The 19589-nt window shown below is 30.6% G+C and overlaps 3 protein-coding genes across 4 annotated transcripts; 1 reads left to right on the forward strand and 2 right to left on the reverse strand.

Moving 5' to 3' along the window:
- The first annotated feature begins 89 nt into the window (after window positions 1-89).
- Window positions 90-7558, forward strand: LOC130656035 (endothelin-converting enzyme homolog). Its single transcript, XM_057458871.1, has 17 exons — window positions 90-987; window positions 1270-1323; window positions 1671-1787; window positions 2151-2231; window positions 2647-2777; window positions 3347-3569; window positions 3829-3927; window positions 4005-4082; window positions 4643-4746; window positions 5061-5119; window positions 5206-5260; window positions 5363-5430; window positions 5555-5685; window positions 5779-5844; window positions 6051-6146; window positions 6282-6358; window positions 6869-7558. The coding sequence occupies exons 1-17, from the start codon at window positions 247-249 to the stop codon at window positions 6966-6968; spliced, it is 2280 nt and encodes a 759-aa protein (XP_057314854.1). The 5' UTR covers window positions 90-246; the 3' UTR covers window positions 6969-7558.
- Window positions 910-11128, reverse strand: LOC130656037 (DNA-directed RNA polymerase I subunit RPA49-like). The gene is made up of 10 exons (XM_057458874.1): window positions 11007-11128; window positions 10770-10867; window positions 10614-10678; window positions 10159-10244; window positions 9814-9866; window positions 9356-9693; window positions 9079-9218; window positions 8391-8592; window positions 8016-8258; window positions 910-1232 (listed from the first exon to the last, which is right to left on the reverse strand). Exons 1-9 carry the CDS (start codon window positions 11041-11043, stop codon window positions 8021-8023), a joined length of 1257 nt encoding a protein of 418 aa, XP_057314857.1. The 5' UTR covers window positions 11044-11128; the 3' UTR covers window positions 910-1232; window positions 8016-8020.
- Window positions 11129-11894: 766 nt separating this feature from the next.
- On the reverse strand, window positions 11895-18304 carry LOC130656036 (caseinolytic peptidase B protein homolog). Of its 2 annotated transcripts, XM_057458873.1 has the most exons (18): window positions 18163-18304; window positions 17781-18021; window positions 17624-17681; window positions 17442-17528; window positions 17009-17112; window positions 15507-15635; window positions 15332-15429; window positions 15130-15244; window positions 14938-15015; window positions 14798-14853; window positions 13950-13994; window positions 13725-13832; window positions 13358-13411; window positions 13113-13269; window positions 12662-12729; window positions 12460-12579; window positions 12273-12377; window positions 11895-12189 (listed from the first exon to the last, which is right to left on the reverse strand). In XM_057458873.1, exons 2-18 carry the CDS (start codon window positions 18001-18003, stop codon window positions 11974-11976), a joined length of 1821 nt encoding a protein of 606 aa, XP_057314856.1. In that variant the 5' UTR covers window positions 18004-18021; window positions 18163-18304; the 3' UTR covers window positions 11895-11973. The 2 variants fall into 2 exon arrangements, with proteins under 2 accessions (XP_057314856.1, XP_057314855.1); XM_057458872.1 differs by having other exon boundaries at window positions 17781-18286.
- Between the last annotated feature and the right edge of the window lie 1285 nt (window positions 18305-19589).

Consider the following 19589-nt stretch of genomic DNA (forward strand, 5'->3'; position numbering starts at 1 on the left):
ACCTGTACATGATATTCACACCATACCGAATAATCATATTGAAATTGTAGCATTTCATGTGCACTGAGGCGTGAATGGCGAACTGTTTAAACTTCTGTTGATAGCTCAGGTTAAGTGATACGAACAGAGCCGAGACAAGCCGCAAAGCGTGAAGTGTCGTTTAGCTGTATGTTCTACATGAAGACAAGAAAGAAATTAGATTTAATTTAATTAAGCTCCCACGCTTATATTACTGTTTAATTAACCATGACAAAACTATCCAGAAAATTAATTCTACTTGCCGCAGTGCTTTTTGTTAGTAGATGCAATGGTAAAAGTATCGCTGCAGATAATCATGTGGAAGAAACTAAGCAAGGTACAGCGTTTACCACCAAGATAGACACAGCTAGTAACTCAGTTGCAGATACCAGGACTCGTGTATCGAATACGAAGCATAAAAATGTTGTAGATTCTAAACCTAACACTCGCTCTTCTAAAACAACCAGTGATGAAGTATGTACTAGTGAAAAATGCGTAGAAGTAGCAGAGAAAATAAAAGAAGCACTGAACACTAGCGCAGATCCGTGTGAGGATTTTTACGCTTTTTCCTGTGGCGGCTGGAAAGAAAAACATGATATACCGGCCAGTGAGAACGAAATCACATCGTTCACAGTTTTAACAAAAGAAATTGAAAACGCCATACATGACTTACTCAAGGAAGAGCCTAAAGAAGGCGAGAGTGACGCTTTGGTAAAAGCAAGAAAATTTTTCGCTTCTTGTATGGATACTGATACTATTGAGAAGTTAGGTGCCGAGCCTGCTTTAGATTTTATTAAGTATATAGGGGGTTGGTCGCTATGTAAAAGAAAGGAATGGGAGCAGGGTGAGAAAGACTGGGATCCTTATAAAGTATTAAAAAAACTACAAAGAAATTTTTATCCAGCTCCGCCATTTTTTACAGTAGAAGTTACAAATGATCATTTAAATTCGACAAGACATTTGATCAAGGTAATCATTCAATATTCAGTACCATCAAATGACACCTCAGAAGGAACTTTCTCTTCTATTCTTCTGCACTATCGGTTTATTTTTATCCCGGTCTTCATTTTGAACAAGCGGATAATATTTTTTAAACTAGTCTTTGATAAATCGCTTTTAAGTTGGATTGAGTCTGTAATGTTACGGTTTCTTGAAACTACACGTTTAATTCGAAGCGGAGTTTTGTTGAATCGATTGTTAAATCAGAAAAATTCCTAAAAATAAAAAAAGCGTAACAAAAACTATTTTTAGATTGATCAGTCTGGATTAAGTTTACAGAGAGAGATATACACAAAACATCCTGAGGTAGGTTACTCATATATCATATCTATTGTACCATTGCCGTATACTTTTATGGCAAACCTTGGAGGAAAGAAAAAGACAAAAAAAAACGGAGCAAAATGTTCTAAAAAACAAAATAGCGAAAGCAATTTTATTACAATTATAAATATTATCAAACATGTCATTTGTTATCTTGTATACAAATTCGCGAATAAGAACGTTTATTTTTATTTAAAGCTAAATAAATGAAAAAACATATAAGTATACGTGAGACTCGCCAAAATTATCAGTTGTAAAAAAGAGAGAGTACTTGCATAGGTTTACTACTAACCCAAGATCACGTAATTACTGTAATGTTTGCTTTATATTAGATCGTGGAAGATTATGGTGAATATATGATCAAGGTTGCAAAACTGTTAGGATATGATTGTCCAGAAGTTGAGAAAGAGATGGATGAAATATTAGAATTCGAAAAAAGGCTGGCAAAGGTAGAGATTTTCAGTTTGTTTTTTCTTTTATATTTGAAATTTAACACGTGACTAAATAAGAAAATGCTGTTTCACGACATTGGTTGGGCCCCTACTTTTTTAGGCAGCGAAAATCAAGTTGTCCATTCTCATATGTCCATATTCGTTTGTTGTTTGCATGCTGTGTTGCTCTGTTATCATAAAAATATTTTTTGATGATGTTCTAAACATGAAATGCATATAAAACATCATACTCACAAAAAATGTGCTGGTCGATTGTATTCATTTTTTTATTACTCGGAAATTTTAAGAAACAAAATTATGACCGCTTTTTAAGATTTTAAATAACTGCACAACATTGTAATTAATGTTTTCGTTTTTTAGATGACCACACCTGCTGAGGCAAAACAAGCTGGAACCTTCAGGAGAATTAACATTAAAATCTTAAAAAGTGTTGTGCCACAGGTAGTAATTAATTAACAACAACTTTAAAATACGCAAATGTTGACATTAAATGAACATGCTCCCAAGGGTTTAAACGTAGCGCTCGCTATGTTCAATTTAATTTAATAAAATGGTGGCGGTTTGTGAGTTCTAATTGGTTGTTAGAAAAGTAAGCGTTTAAAGACTTAGTTGACTCGTCATAACTTTCACAGCTGACAAACTAAAAACAAATCTAATCTAACTAAACGCTGAAAGCTATCTTCTTAATGAGAAGCGGTCTGAAGTTTCATTTCCAAAAAAGCAACAAGGTTACTTAGTAAAAACCATTAGCTGCAGTTCTTATAAAGAAGTCGCCAAAGTTAGATATTTTGCTTTATGTAAAGTGACAACATTGAATATTTCTTCTAGCTGACTTTATGAATTTTCTTTATTTTAGTTTCCGTGGTACTCACATATCTCTGGCATCTTCCCTGAATCAACTGAAATCTCAAAGACTGAAGTTATTCTGGCTACATCGCCTATGTATTTATACAAGGTGGCAAATCTTATCACGAAAACACCAAAAAGGTACGTATCACACCACATGAATACAAATATCACACCACATGAATACACGTAATCATTACGATCGTGTGTTTATAATCTGGAATAACTTCTTTATACCTCACGTTGTTACCTTAACCTTTCATTGCAACGTAAGTCACGGAGAACTACAAACTCTATCTCAAGAATATCTTGATATCTCACCTATATCATCTAACAGCATGGCATTGCAGCTAAATTAATAGATTGATCGGCAATTTTTTTTTATTTTGTCTTTGAAAATATTTGCTGGATTATATTTACAACCTTTTTTTCAGTGTTTTAAATTTCATAGATTCATAAAACAAAAAAATATATTAAATATAAAATTAAAAGAATGTTGGCATTTATAATAACAATACTCCTTGGCCTAAGCCTTCCTGCTCAATTACAAGTTACCTAACTATCCAGAATACAAGAAGATCTTAAACAATAGAACTTGTCGAAGGTAATAAAAAACGACCAATATACAAAAGGTACAGAGCACCCGAGTGAACGCACTCAATAAGAGCATATTTACCACCGTAGAGTTTAAATTATCAATATATTCATAGTATGTTATCCAAATATATCGTGTGGCAAATGATTCGTGACAAAATCAGTTTCTTGACGAAAGATTTTCGAAAAGCACGCGCAGAATTCAATAAAAAAATGACCGGTGTGGAGGATACAGATCCACGATGGAGAACGTGCACAAGTATCACTAATGACAACATGGGAGTGCCAATCGGAACACTTTACGTAGAAAAATATTTCTCTGATACGACAAAACAAAAGGTATCTATACATATTTCATATTTCGAGTAAATTGAGGCACTACGCTGACATATACAAAACTCTATTCCGACAAGCTAAATGCTTCAGTTTCATAAGAGAAACTTAATCCAACGCAAAAATACAAAAAATAAAGAAAAATAAAGGAGATAAATAAACTCTTACATTTAGAAAGTAAGTTCTTAAATGGTTCTGCATATCAGCCCCATGTTTTAATAAGCTAAATATAAAAGCTGTTTGATAAGTTCTTATTATTGTTTAGACGCATGATATGATTGAAGAAATCATCAAATCTTTCAAATCAAGAATACGTGAACATTCATGGATGGATAACAAAACAAGAAAGGGTGTAGACGAGAAGGTAAAAAGTTAAAACAACTCTTTACACTTTCCCTCACAACAACTAACAACAAATTTAAAGCGTTTCTTTTGTTGCAGGCGGACGCTTTGGTTGCTAAAGTTGGATATGCATCGTATATCAAAAAACCTGAGGAGCTAAATAAAAGATTTGTAAAGGTATGTTGCTAAAAGAATTCCTATATTGAAGATGATATTTTTGTATGATATATAGGATAAAAAATTGTTTTTCAAGTCATTTGAAAGTTTTTTAAAAATCCACTTTTCTTAAAATATTTAACTTAAAGATTTTTATCTAAGCTTATGACAATTATTATTGATAATGATGTAATATGGTGACCAAAATAAATTTATACTCCACATTACTTTAGATATCCCGACATATGCAAAGCTTGGTAGTTTAAAAATCTGTTTTTTAATTATAGATAGAAATGCAATGTCAGCATTTTTAAAACATACTTGACTTGATAAGCAACTTTTTATCCTCCATGACATACAAAACGTCATTTTTAATGCAAGCATACTTTTAAGGTTTGAAAACTGAAGTTGGTGATAATATCTCAGTCTAGATATATTCAAGGATATCAATTAATTTTTATATTTTATCATACACAAATGAATAAAAAAACTTCATCCTACCATAGCTCATAAAATGACATACTGTGGATGCAAGAGCGTGACTGCTCAGGCGTGTATTATTTAAAATATTTCTATTTTAGTTATCGATTGATGAAGACAAATTTTTCGAAAACAATCTAAATGTTGATAAATGGATCAGATACAGACTTTTTAATAAATTGAGAAAACCTGTCGATAAATCAAAGTAAGTGAAAAAAAAATTTACGTATTATGGTTAAAAATGATTTCGCAGTATGCCAACAAATTATAAATATTCCTCTAAATGATATTTTCTTTTTTTGTTACTTTCTTGACTGCTATCAGCAGCCTGCATAACCTAGCACACAACTATAATTTTTCCTATTCGAGAAAAAAAATATCAGTTCAAACCATAAAAGTTAATTTTCGAAATGGAAAAGACAAGCAAAAACACTGTATCAACAGTTGTATCTGATAAAATTAAAATGTTGCTGACGTAAGCAATTTGTCAGTTCTAACGTCTGTTGCTATTTTTTTTAGATGGCCTATGTTTCCACAAACAATTAACGCTATGTATCAATTTTACGAGAATGAAATAGGTAAGAAGCTTTGTAAAAAATATTCTTCCTCTCAGCAGTATAAAATAATAAACAAACAAATAAACAAATAAACATTTCTCTTTTAGTTATTCCTGCTGGTATTCTACAACCTCCGTTCTTTTATACTGGAGATGTTCCAAGGTAAGGTTAGCCCACCACGATGCATCTTAAAAACCTTTTCATCTCTATCAAAGAAAGCCTGGTATGTGCAACTATAATACAAATTTATGACGTTATTTTTAGATCCCTCAGTTATGGAGCCATTGGTTCTATTATTGGTCACGAACTGACACATGGCTTTGACAATACTGGTAAAAATAATTTATTAAAAAAAACCTAAATCAATGCAATAACTTGTCCTAGTATGTTAAAAAAAATGCTTAACAACAGTACGCCCTATCAAAATGATCTTTTTTCATTCACACATCCATTTAGGGCGTAAATTCGATAAAAATGGTGACATTGTCACTGAATGGTGGTCCTCACAAAGTCTAAAGAAGTTTAACGACAAAGCAAGATGCATTGAGAAACAATACAGTAAATACAAAGTTCAAGATAAATATCCAGTAAGTTATGTTGTTAATTTTGATGAATATTACAGGCTTTTTACGAGACGATGTGAGACTAGAAACTATGCATTGTAATGCTTTATCTTTTAGATCAGTGGAAAATTAACATTAGGCGAAAATATAGCTGACAATGGTGGCACAAAACTTTCATATGATGTAAGTAGATTCTTTTTACAAGTCAAAATTTTTTTTTTACAAGACAAAGAATTATTTAGATGCGTATTCCATACAAAAATATTCATTTCACTTTCTAATTTGTTCTGCTGAAAAAAAAAAATCAAACAAAAAATCTTGTGTATCGTTTCTCTTATGGGAAATTTAACACGTCACGTAAATTCCTCTTCTTTCATGGTTCCTTTTAGGCTTACTTAGATTGGTTGAAAATAAATGGTCCAGAACCAAAGTTACCTGGTCTTTCGTATGATAATAATCAGCTATTCTTTATCGGTTATGCACAGGTAAATGCAATTTTCTTCTTATAGTATTTTTATCAATCCAATATCGAGATTCTTTTTACGTCCTAATTTTTTTTATAAAAACCTCTTGAACTTTAAAAAACTTTTTTCCAATGTGGTGTCTGTTGTAACTTTTAGGAGTACTGCGCTAATGTACGAAAGAAGACTGAATATATTGCTACTTTAAGTGAAATCCATTCACCATCCAAATTCAGGTTAGGTTTTTCTTTAAAATATGTATATTACAACTCCAGTACGTATATGTGTTGGGTGCTATTTGGTTCAAATAATGTGTCAATTAAATTTTTCTGGTCTATTTTGTTATCAGTATTATCCTTTATGTTTAAATTAAAAATTTCGGTTGTCCAAAAAATATTCTTGCTTTCCTGTTTCCTTTAAAGTTAAAAACGAGCACTGCACTATGCAGTATAATTCGTGCACTTCAAACTTTGGAAGATCAAGAATTTTGTTATGTATAGCCATTCAAAATAGACCAGTCGTCCAACGGGGTCACCCGTCCTTCATATATGGCATTTCGTGTTTCTGTAACAGACAAACAGACGACGGCTATTACTATAGAGATTTCTAATCCTCTGGAGAAAAGATTTTTTATGATATTTCAAAAGAGGAAATCCTCGACCCAACATACTAGCAAGAAAAAAAGATTTTGTTATTTTCTTCTTTTTATACCTGCAACTAACATTTATATTATCATGTTCTTTTAGAGTTATTGGCACATTATCAAATTTCGAAAGTTTTTCAAAGGCTTTTAAATGCAGCAAAAACAGTAGAATGAATGCAAAAACAAAATGTGAAGTATGGTAGCCAACAAACATTAGATTTCTAATTTTTACTAAATTTTATAGTGTACAAGACTACTTGGTAGGATAATAACATATATTCAGGAAAAGTACTATTTCGTGTAAAACATGTTATCTACATTATTTAAGCCTTCTCAGCCACCGTTAGTTTGCACAATTCTACTAAATTAGAATGACTATACGTTTATATAAAAAATATAAAACTTCCATGAGAACTGGTAAACCTTCTTTTCTAAGCCCTTCTTAAATTAATTTTGTAGAGTTTCAACTAAAAGTTTGTGTAACATTTTATGAACAAATTATTTTGCTGATTTGTTTGAAGATGAGGAATTGTCCAGTTTCTTATGTTCATATTGAAAGTACATAACAGACAGGGCAAATTTTAAAATTGCTTTTTTTAAAAAATCTTTTGTAATATTTTGATTTTAGTATTATGCATATCATTATTTAGAGAGAACACATAAGAATTTAGCCATTGATAAAAAATTAGTATGTATATAATTTTTTTACATTCTCTTTTTCATGACAGTTAAAAAAGTTTTTATAGCACTGTTGTAAATTATTTTCTTGCTCCAAATAAAATTTTAATTATTCCTTTCTTTTTTTTTTTGTTTCTTCAACTTGTTTGTCTGTGATTATGTTTCACTGATGCTTCATTTTTAGAGATTGTATTCTCTCTATATGCGATGAAAGTGAAAACACAATGCAAGGTCTTTAAATTTGGCTTGAACAAAACAAATTATCAGGTCCATTGTATCTTTGGAGGTCTCAAAACAACATTATCAAGTGAATAGGGGGGTCTTTTAGTTTCTCTGAGAGAGAGAGAAAAATAGTAATCGATAAATCAAAAAGATTTACAGGGTAGAATTTAAAACTGGGTACTTTTGTAATATAACACAAAAAAATAAACCAGCGGGGTCAGCAGCACCTTTTGTGTGACGTTATCAGAAAAAGGAAAGAAAGGAAAAAGAAGAAAATAAATAATTTAAAACGCAACATTAAATTAAAACATATGGCACCTCCGGGTTTAGAAATAAAACAAATCACTTACTGTGTCTAAAGTTCTGGCTCGCGCTTCACGTGTGGCGTCACAAAAGCTTCTTCCTTTATATTCTTAGTTTCTTTTTTCACAGGCGTGTCTCCTTTTGATTCGGCTTTAATAGTAACATTCATCATGGTTAGAGCTGCAGTAACAGAAGGGTCTGTAGGAACGGAAGTGACGTCATCAGCTTTACGTTTCTTTGCGTTTACTGTTCGGACTGAACATCCAATTGCTCGTAACAGCTTGCTAATCCTAAAGAAGAATATCAAAATCATTGAAAATTGAATATATTAAAGTACGCAACATAACACATATAAGTTGAGCAAAGTTGGTTGAACATATCAGAATAGAGCTAAATAAAAACAAGGTTAAACAAGTTATTACCTCGCTACCCCAAGTTTCAGATCTTTCATCAGTAAATTACAGTTCATCTCATATTCTTCAACAACAAGAGATAACACCAAAATGTAACAGAGTAATTTATCTTTATACTTTTTGGGCACGCATCTATTCCTTCCGTTTTCAGAATGTGTGAAGTTATCCAAAATTCTTGACTTTAACGGATTAGGGATACCAGGGCATGGATCTATCAGAAACGAAGATTAGTTACACATTACCAAAAGTGATAATAAAAAAAAGCCCCAAAAAGAGGAATTAAAAAATGATTAAAGTATAAAATCATTTTCACAAATGTGTTTCAAAAACTGTTTAGCAAGAACTTTAATTCCAATATTAGCGTAATATAGCATACATAGCAAAAATTTGCCTTAACATATTGTAATTATAATGTTCACAGTTCAATCCTATTTTCCTTCCAATAATTCATACTTCATATAAAGTACTAAAATCCCTTCCCTCCTCCTAAATTTCAGTTTCTGTTCTAAACATGGGAATGTAAAACACATTACCATGTGTTAGGTTTAGTTTAACATAAGTGGCTCCAATTTTAATGTCAAAGTGAAATAATAAGTTTCTAAAATCCCGTCCATTAGGTCTGGAAATCATTTTATAATTCAAACCTTAATTTCAGCAGTGCATTTTTGTGATCATGCACCATTAAAGAAACACATACCTTTTTTATGAACATCTTTGTAGGTGAGTTTGAACACAGTTATCAAATAATTCAAATAGCATAAATAACAAGCCCTTTCTTCACGCTCTGACGATCTGATTGGTAGCTGAGAAATATGATGCAAGATAAACTGGGGATACCTAAATTATTTTAAAAATATGAATTTAATTAACCAGTTCAGCAGATTTTTATCACTACCTAACATATATTGAGGTTTAAAACAGACTATTGGCATGCATGGTGAATGCTTTTCTTTTGGCTTTTTCAAATCTCTCACCTTTCTTCGTTTTTCCACGTTTTCAATGTTTCATTGTCACATTTTATCATTTCCTGAGCTTGTCCTTTAAGAAGCTGATAATCTTGGAAGGAAATAATATCATCAATGTGATAAATTTCTTGAATATTACGAGCTTCTTTGTTCATTGGAGGAATAATCAACATATCATCCGTTGGTGACACGGCTGTTTTTGGGGTATGTGGTGTTTCCACCAAGATTTTTTTTGCAACATCAGCAACTTTATCGCTAATCGTCTCATTGACACTCTCGTTCTTTTTTCTTGCAGACAATAATCTCTTTTGCTTAGCAGACCCAAATGCTTCTACTAAAGTATCACTCTAAAAAAACATGACATAAACATGCAAAACATAGATTCACCATGATTGTTACACACAAGTTTAAAAAAAGTTCATACTTCAGAGTTATATTCAAGTGACATGAAGTAACAAGATGCGCACCTTTTGTCTGAAACTTTTGATATCTTTCTTTTCTTCCATTGCGGATTCCTCAGCTATAATTTAAATTTAATTTAAGCAGTTCATGTAAATAGAGTGATAAAATTTACCGCACTTCGAAAAAGTTCAACTTTTCCAAATCTGTTTTGAATTAATTTCAAAAAACCATTCTAAAGTTATTTGAGCCTCATGGTCTGAGGGTTAAACAAAATACTTCAAGAAATTTATTCCTACAGTAGGAATGAGTTTTTGTAACTGCTTAAGCATGGTTCAACCATGCTACACTGTTAAAATCTAATTTTTATAAATCGCTACTATTTCTACATTTCAGTGAAAAAATACTCATACCTAATTTTGGCTTCAAAGTGCAAATTTGACAAGCCTCAATATCCTCAATTTTGTTAGTTTTTTTATCCATGACTCCAATATAATACCTAAATTTAATTAATTCTATAATTCTGATACTTTTGTTTCAAACATAGTTACCAGAAAATTCAGAATATAGGCCTACTCAATTACAACCCATCCGGTTAGAGACCAACCCTGGTTCCTATTTAAAATACTTGGTTCTGAACTGAATATACACCAACAGGCTTATAACTGAGATGTGGTCCTAAATGGCTCAAAATGGTCTGGAACAGAACCTCAATAAAAGCAGACTTTTAATTCACTTCAGCCATAAGTCCACTCACATAAGGGCGAATCAGATTACATAATATAAATATATTATAAAAGTTTTGGTTGGAAACCATGTTTGGTGGCAATATTTATATTCAATAATTTACAGTATTAATGCAACATACTTTACAAGACTGTTTTGCTTGTTCGTAATATTTCCAGTATAAGTCAGTGATCCCGTGTTTGCAATCTAAAGCATTAAAACATTTTGCAACACAAATTATCACAGTATCAAGGCAGAATAACAGTAATAACAAACACTCTTTATACTTAAAACTTACAAGCATTCGCTTGCTGGATTTTGGAACTTTTGAACGTAAATACTTGAACTGAGTTGTCATTTTACATTCATCTTTCAACATACCATTTTCGAATTGCACTAAAAAAAAGCAATTTTACTCATTACAAGGTTGGTCTTAAGTACGTTTTGTTTTTCGTTTTGTTACTGATAATCAAGTGAAAAAAACACAAACTGCACAAACATATTTATACCATGGCAACATCTCTAAAGCACTTACCTAAAATAGGGCGACTATCATCTACCTTGTTTGCCATATTTATTTATATATTTTAAATCTATGAAATGTAAATGATAGGGATTTTTTTTCTTTTTAATTAATGATACTATATTTACAGTTCAATGACGAAACCATAGTTTTAGCATCATCATATTTTGCCATGAAATGTTATTGCCATAAAATGTTATGTCACTTAAATTAAAACTCTGAAGACAGCATTTTTAAATTTTCAAACAGCAAACCTTAAATTTCAGCAGATTTTTCCACAGGCTAGTCTTAATAGATAGTAGAAATAAGTTACTAAAATGCCAGCGCTAATTTTAAAAGGGCTAATAAAAACTTCGGTCAAAAACATGTTTTAAGAATTAAACTGATTTGATCCTTAAAAAATGTTTTAACAACTTAATGCAGAACAAGGTTTCTGTTAAAGCTAAAACTAACCTGTTTGCATGAAGGATTTAAGTGACTAAAACGTTATCAAACTGAGCCTTTAAAACACTTTTGTCAACTATGTAAACCAAGATAAATGTAGATGGTTGACGTTAGATAATTGACCTTAGTTAAGCCATATTATATAACCATGACCTACATTTTTAGACAAAAAATGTAATTGTGTAATATAAAGAAAATTAATTTTGAAGTAAATTAAATTTAATATGTATGTGTATATTTACTTTAATTTCTATCTTTACTCCATAAAAAAAACCAGATTAATATTTGAGCAAAGCTTTTAACAAAAAGAGTTACAATTTATAACTCCAAGAAATTGCAAGAAATGGTCAACAAACCTAAAACCAAAATGTCACAATTTTTAACCTATATAAAGATTAAATATATGTGCATGAATTTTTATTGCCACTACATGGTATGGTAATAAAATAACTAAGATTTAGAAAAAAAAGAAAGTTTCAATCCTGATCAAAGAAGGGAAAAGTTTACATTACTATTTTCATTAATACAATTTACACTAAAAATAAATAGGTGAATCTGGTTCATAAATATTATCCATTAGCAGCTTTTGAACATTCTTCCCATCGTGCACCTGTAGTTGTATTGTAGGAGTTGACATAATAGTATCATTGCTGGCATCAGGATAACTAGCTACAAGATGAATTTTGCTATTGTGCTTTATGAAATCACGTTCATGTGCAGTAGCAATTTGATTGACTACACGCCGTTCAACCTAAAAATATGACCACAAAGTTAACATTGTTCAGAGATGTTGTCACATGGTACAATTGATAGTTTTTATGAAACGTTGATCACCTCGTGTTTAATCGACCTAGCACCATAGTGAACATCATAGCCATCAGAAAGGACTTCAAGCACATCTTTATCCCATGTTAAATCAATTTGGTGATTTTTCTCAGCCTACAAAATTAATTTAACTTTATTTATCAAAGAAAGATTCAACTCTCGGCAGAGAATAGGGAGTTTTAAAAGACAACATTACCCTTTTGGCCCAAAATTTAAGCTCATTATCAACCAATTGCATTAATTCAGATTTGGAGAAGGGAAGAAAATAAACAAATTCACTTATTCTTCCAAGGAATTCATCTCTTCGAAAATGTCTCTATAAACAGAAAATTTTGAAAAATTTCTAAAACAATGCATAATGCAGTACGTAACGTAGAGAAACAAAAAATGAAACATACCTTTAAAATAGGATATACTATGTTTTCCTTAAAGTTGCGGCTTAGAATGATCTTTTCCTCACTGTCTTCTGAAAATATAGAAATTTAGGGAGTTTTCTAAGATTGCAATACTCTACATAAAAATTTTTAACATAAGATTCTGTTTTAACACCTGACAGAAGTTATACCTGTTCTCAGAAATTTATGAAAAAAATGTTAAAATAAAGGTTTTATTGCACATCATTTGAAGACCTATGTATGTTGATAACAATAACTTACAAAAATTTTTTCCAAACTCAGTAGTAGACTAAAAAGCCTTAGGAACTATAAAAACAGATCGGTTTGCAACAGAAACTTTCAGCTATAATTTTTGTAACAGCAAAATTAAATTTGTGAAAAGCAATTTTTTTTATAATCACAGGATAGTGACAAAAATTTATGGATTATAAAAAATATGCAAAAACAAAATTACCGGCAATCTTGTTATGTTTTTTTTCATAGACTTGTTTTGTCAAACGTCTTAATCCCAAAGCATGCTGTGCAATATCTTCACTAGCCAGATTGGACGTCATAACAAAGATGGCATCTTTGCATTCAATGGTTTTGCCATGGCCATCAGTTAACCTACCCTGTTGTAAATGTAGTGGAAAAGTTATTTTCAAATGTATCATACTAAAGGTACCAAATTAATCCTTTACAAAACTAAGAAAAAGATACCTCATCAAATAACTGCAACATAACGGTCAACACATCAGGATGTGCTTTATCAACCTGCAATAAATAAATAAATTTCTACACACATGGGATAATAGGTGTATATAAAATTTGACAATTTCTTGTGTGACTATCAAACGTGTTTGTGCGAACACAAAGAAGTTTTTCCTAATTACTATTTTATAAGTAAAATATTTGACATTTCCATTTTGACATGAATAATGTTATTTTTTCAAAATAATAATAAAATTCTAACACAAGGATTTTATAATGTAGGATAAAATATAGATATTGTTTAAAGAAATCTAAATGCAATATCTGTATTTAATCCTTACCATGTTATTTCCAAAGCAAATTTTTAAAAATCTACCTCATCAAAAAGAACAACAGCTTTTGGAAATTCTTTTAATTTTTTTGTAAGTTGGCCACCTTGATCAAAGCCAACATAACCTGGTGGAGCACCAATTAATTTTGCAACCTGGGTGGAAAATGATGTTAAAAATTATAGTAAAACATTACCAGCTGACTGCTGTTTATTTTTCGATCTAAAAAATTCTTTGAAAAAAAAAATTGTATTTAAGAAAAAAACACTTACCTCATGTTGTTGTTGGTACTCAGACATATCCAATCTGATAAACCCCTATGACAAAAATCTTTCTACATTTTTTTTGTACATAATTCTTAAAAGTAAATTCTAAAATCTTCACAAATGCAAGTTCTTAATGCAAGATGAGCCTATTTTCCTAATCATGTGAGATTTTAGAATGAGATGACTTTTAACTGCATTTCCTTTTTTCAGGTGAAAACTGTTATCTATTCAACTAGGTATTTCTCTGATACTGTGATCAAAAAACGATTCCAAATTTTAGTACTACTTCAATATTTACTTTAAATCTTCAATACTTATAACAACTTGCACATTTGATTTTTTTAGGGCTTTTATAAATTTTTTTTTTGAAAATATTTTTTGTTAAGCTTGGGAATATTAGAAATATTTTTTTAACGTTTTTGTTATGTTAGTTTCCACAAATATTAACCAATGCTAATTTCCTGAGCCCCTAAACTCTCCAACTAATACTGTAAATAATAAATAAAAATTGAATTACACAACACTAACAGTGATATTAACTCTGCTTTCTAGGCTAATTCAATTTTTGTGGTAAAAACATTTGCGAAAATTCAAGATAATGTTTAATTTTTAGGATAAATTTTGAATTTTCTGTTAAATTAAAAAATTTAGGAAAATTAGGACTTTGGAAGTCGTTCAGCACACACTTAACAAGGTGACAGGTTCAAAGAATTAAATAATTTAGGCTTTAATCTATATTTTCATTTTCACTTTTAACATCTTTAATTCTAATTAATACACTAAGCAATAAGAAAATTTAAAAAAATAGAACTTGGTTTAATAACAAGCATTGGTATAACTAATGCACATTATACCTTTTTAATGTCTTTATGTAAATATTTTGCAAGTTGTTTTGCTAATTCTGTTTTACCTATGTTTTAAAAAAAGATAAAGTCAGCATTATTTAAAACTGATTTAAAAATTGTGTAAAAAAATGCTTATGAAAATTTCTTACCAATACCAGAAGAGCCCAAAAATAAAAAAACAAGTGGATGCTCTTCATCAACCCATCCATTTTCACGCCGTCTAATTGCTAAAAAAAGTTGCATGTGTGTTACCAGAAATCATACAGGAATTACTGACTGGCAACATCATTTACAATATCAAGTCTGAACATAAAACAAAAATGTTTGTTTGAGAAACTTACCGGATGCAACAGCATTTATAGCACCTTCTTGTCCAACCATAACTTCACGAAAACGTTGCTCTAGAGGATATTTCTTACGTTCTTCTAATTCACGAGCTTTCTTTTTCTCTAAAAACTACATTGCCATTATGTTTGACAGTGTTGCATAAATTCTTGTTTTTTCTTACTGTTAAACACTCATCAAACACATACTGACACTTACAATTTCGCTGTAAGATTGAATATATCTTCTATTAGAATCTCTTCCTACATATTCATATGCAAAGTGGCCAGCCTTGTCAACTATTGTTGGATCAGCACCTAAGCATGTGCGAAAAAAAGAGATAAAAAGGTTGTAACAAACACATAATAACCTGGTTACAATAAATCTACTTTACCTCCATCAAGCAAAACTTTAATTATTTCAAAGTCATCTGTTAATGCAGCATAATGCAGGGGAGTAAATCCAGTGAAATCTGAATTTTTACTAATTCGTTCACCAAAGCACTGTTCACGTATCTGTAGAACTAAAATAAAATTAAAAATAGAATTTTGAAGATTCTCATTAGGAACAGAAAGCAAAATAAAGAAGAAAGAGTATGTAACAACATGCCTAAGGTAAAGTAATGGCGGCATATCGCCAATTCTGTTGGTTTGTTCATAACCACTGGGGAAAAGGCATTCGTCAGGTTATACCATCTTGTGTCCTGTCTAGGATACGTAGAGAATATCCAAGTACGAATGGGGTGTATACTGGCTTCAAAGAAGGTGGAGAAATACCTGAAATTGATTTTTCTCGGACAAATGAAGTTGACGACGAGAATATTTGATTGTAAATTAAAAACAACAGTCTTTTTCAGGAGAGGCGTGCGATTGCACGCACATTGGCACACGCGTAAATTGTTTAAGGCGTGGAATTAATCACACGCTCGAAAAAAAAAGGTGAATGCCGACGAAGAACGGATAAATCGAGTCTGAAAAACTCCACTTACAGGCGGAACAGACATTTTATCATGGATTTAATTGTATATAATTTATTCATTTGACAAAACAATTAGAAACCATAGCAAGTCCGAATTTACTGGGGTTTCATGCCTCAAGTGTTATTTAAACAATTTTAATCCTTTTTTCTGGGGGCGTTTAATGGGCGTTTATTCAAAGCATTACAGTATAAAAAGTGTAAATATGAATAACTTTGAACCAAGTATTTCTTTTTATTCGCTAATTGAGGTGGCTTTGGTAATAGAATAGGGGTACTGGGAATAAGATTTATAATTGTAGAGGAAGTATAAAGGTACAAAAAACACAATTTATTTAATGCGTTTGTATTTTCTATACTTTCTTCTTTCGCTGGTCGGTTTTCTGGAGTACGATATATGTACGAAATGACAACAACAGTTGATAGTTTGGTACATTACAAAAAATGATTCAGACTCGTCAAGGAATTTAACTTGCAATGTCGCGTCAGATTTTTTTACTTCATTATCGCACGATGCTGTCTGCGTTTGAGTAACGGCCACCCCAACAGATGTCTGCATAGATATACTTTTACGTAAATAATCTTACCTGTGTCCAGTCTCAGTATCGGCACAAAAAATAAAGCAGCTTTAAAAAATCTACTTTAATTTGAGTAGAGACAGACATTCTGTTTGTGTGGATAGGGACATAAAGTTCTATCTCTGAAAGTGAGTTGCATGCTTTGAAATTAAATATTCATAAATTGCTACATTCTTTTTGAAAAGGGGGTAAAATATTAAAAAAAAATTAAATTTAATCTGGTGATATTCTTCAGAGTTAATTAATTGCTGTAAACCTTTATCACAGCAATTCTATCTGTGATAAAGGTTTACAATCATGTTTCATTAAAAATATACTTAAAAAAAATGAAAAATGAACAAACCTTCAATAACTCTCATTCTCTTCCGAGAAGCAACTTTATATATTGTGCTAAATTCATCCAAAGCATTTGGATCTGCACCTGCCTGCAGTAGAAATTTTACAGTTCTAAATCAAGTAAGAAACAATTAATTAAAACGAGGTTATTTTTTGAGCATACGCAGCATTGTTGTTGTTTTCTTCTTCTTTTTCTCTATCTTTGGCACTGTTTTAAACAACATGCTACTTTTTTTTAAAATATTGGATGTCATTGATCAGTGGCCTGATTTACAATCTTAACCAGCTGTTAAAGAATTCTCAGTGTAAAAAAGGCTACTCCTCAAGTGAGAATGATGGTCCCAATCTTTAGCTTTAATTTCCTAAATCACAGTAATCTTTTGTCTTTCTTGCATACCATAATAAGAAAACGAAACAAAAATGATAAAATATAAGTAAACCTTGCTCTTCCTGACATGGCTGCTGAATGAAGTGCAGTCCATCCCAAGGGATGTTTTTCATTGACATCAATTCCTTTGTCAAGCAAACTAAACAAAAAAAATAAAAAATGGATCTCCTTACAACTTCTTTAAAAAACTTTCTCACCTTGTGTTAAAATGTTAAATTTCCTTATTATCTCTACCTTTTAACTTTTTCTAAGTTTCCTTCACCAGCAGCTCTACATAAACGCTCTGCATCGTCTTAAAGGAGCATGAAAATATAAATTCTTATTAATAAAAAACATGTTTGTGATTCTAAGAATTGCCAAAATACAATAAATATAAATATGATAATCTTACAAGTCTGAGCAGAATAACATAAGGCTCCACAAGCTAAAGGCAGTGAAAAACCAGCTGCAACTATGTAATGTCTGTAGTACGTGAAAACATTTGATGTATAGGGTGCACCACTGTAAGACACAATTGCTAAAGCTGGAAATTTTAGTCGTATTCGTATCTGACCTATGTATCTGCAGTATGATCGAATTTGTCGTCGAAATACAAACAAATGTCTACCAAACATATTTCATTTTAATTTTTTCTATAATAAATTAGATAATGCTGTAATTAAAGCATATTTTTAATTCCTTATTTCTGCAATTTTATATAAATCAAAATTGTATTTAAAGAAATATTTTTCATTTTTCACCACTAAATCTTTTACCATGAAAATATCACTTACATGGTAGTCTTTCCAGTTTTGACAGAAATATAATCTTCTCTGTACTACTACAAGGTGAAGAATTAGTACAACTTTGAATAAACATTTATGTACATTAGCTTGTTGTTATAGTGCAGCAACTTGCATTTTAAGGTTCAGGGATCCCCTTCATATCTGGACTTATCATTAATGAGATCACGCTAAAATTTGCCTCAAAATTACAAAATTTTATGATGAAATTTTAACAAAAGTATGGATATATTAAAATATATATATATATATATATTATTATTATGTTATTAGTTCAGTTTACACTGAATAAAAATAATGAATGCATCTCTGAGCATGTTTATCATTAGAAACTGCCTAAACATCTGGACCACATATTAATTTTTAACTAATATTTACAAGATGAGAAATTAAATTAAATAACTGTTTTGTATTTTTGCAGTAACAAAATCTAATAAATACTTCTAGAAATATACTTCTAGAAACTATATTAAATTTATAATATATAACAGGCATCTTTATCAAAGCTATAATTAATTGTGATATCAATTAGAGATTTGTTAGGATGATGCAATAAGTACGAAAAATTTTAACACACCTATACATACATTGAAAATTATGCTTAAAATTATAAAATTTCTAGAAAATTATATATATAAAAAAACTTCTGACAAATATTATGACAAGTGAGAGCTTACACAAGTTTTTAACTGTTGCTTGGTATGTGAGCATACCATCACAAAACAAAATATAAATTGCTGATGTGAAACAACTTTGTTGCTATGAAGTAAATTGAATTGGAAGGTTTGTTAAATCAAGCAGTTTTTGTTCCCCAAAATTTTAAATTTATTAGAATTGCTTGGAATCGCTAAATCACCCAGGACAAATTGGCCTAATTGTCAAGAAATTAGGCTAAAAAGCTTAGTTTTTGGTTGTATTATATACGGTAAAAGGTTTAACTTTTTTTAACTATATTTATAACAAGCAAGATTACAGTAAGCTTATGTCTGAAATTTCTGAAAATCAGGTATTGTGTAAAATTATGTCTGTGAATCATTGAAATAAATCAAGACAGTTGTTCAAGATGGTTTGATTGGTGTTTAATAAATGATTATAAAAATAAGGACAGATTAAAATGTTGTTTAGATTGCCTATTCTGTAGCAGTGTTTCCACTAAAAATATGGTATCAAATTTCCTGACTTTCCCTGATTTTTTAAGAAATTCTACAGCCAAACAGAAAAACAAATTAACTAAATCCGTTTAAACCGTATTTGCCGCAACATAACTTACAAGAGCTTTAATTCATATACTACATAAAATGGTCAAGAGTATGTTAGTTTCACTGAGTGACTAACAGAACCTGTCAGTATAGTTCTATCAAAAGACAAAAAATTCCCTGATTTTCCCTGACTTTCCCAAAAAATGGGTCATTTTTTTC

Source organism: Hydractinia symbiolongicarpus, chromosome 8 (assembly GCF_029227915.1).
Source record: "Hydractinia symbiolongicarpus strain clone_291-10 chromosome 8, HSymV2.1, whole genome shotgun sequence".
Lineage (NCBI taxonomy): Eukaryota > Metazoa > Cnidaria > Hydrozoa > Anthoathecata > Hydractiniidae > Hydractinia > Hydractinia symbiolongicarpus.

Coding starts and splice junctions, on each gene's coding strand:
- LOC130656037 (XM_057458874.1), bottom strand. CDS start 11,043: ATGGCAAACAAGGTAGATGATAGTCGCCCTATTTTAG. Junction 9,867..10,158: donor CACTTTGAAGCCAAAATTAG/GTATGAGTATTT, acceptor TTTAAATTATAG/CTGAGGAATCCGCAATGGAA. Junction 8,259..8,390: donor CTGAAACTTGGGGTAGCGAG/GTAATAACTTGT, acceptor ATTCTTCTTTAG/GATTAGCAAGCTGTTACGAG.
- LOC130656035 (XM_057458871.1), top strand. CDS start 247: ATGACAAAACTATCCAGAAAATTAATTCTACTTGCCGCAGTGCTTTTT. Junction 988..1,269: donor CGACAAGACATTTGATCAAG/GTAATCATTCAA, acceptor AACTATTTTTAG/ATTGATCAGTCTGGATTAAG. Junction 2,778..3,346: donor ATCACGAAAACACCAAAAAG/GTACGTATCACA, acceptor ATATATTCATAG/TATGTTATCCAAATATATCG.
- LOC130656036 (XM_057458873.1), bottom strand. CDS start 18,003: ATGTTTGGTAGACATTTGTTTGTATTTCGACGACAAATTCGATCATAC. Junction 17,529..17,623: donor AACTTAGAAAAAGTTAAAAG/GTAGAGATAATA, acceptor TTTTTTGTTTAG/TTTGCTTGACAAAGGAATTG. Junction 17,113..17,441: donor GCCATGTCAGGAAGAGCAAG/GTTTACTTATAT, acceptor TACTTGATTTAG/AACTGTAAAATTTCTACTGC.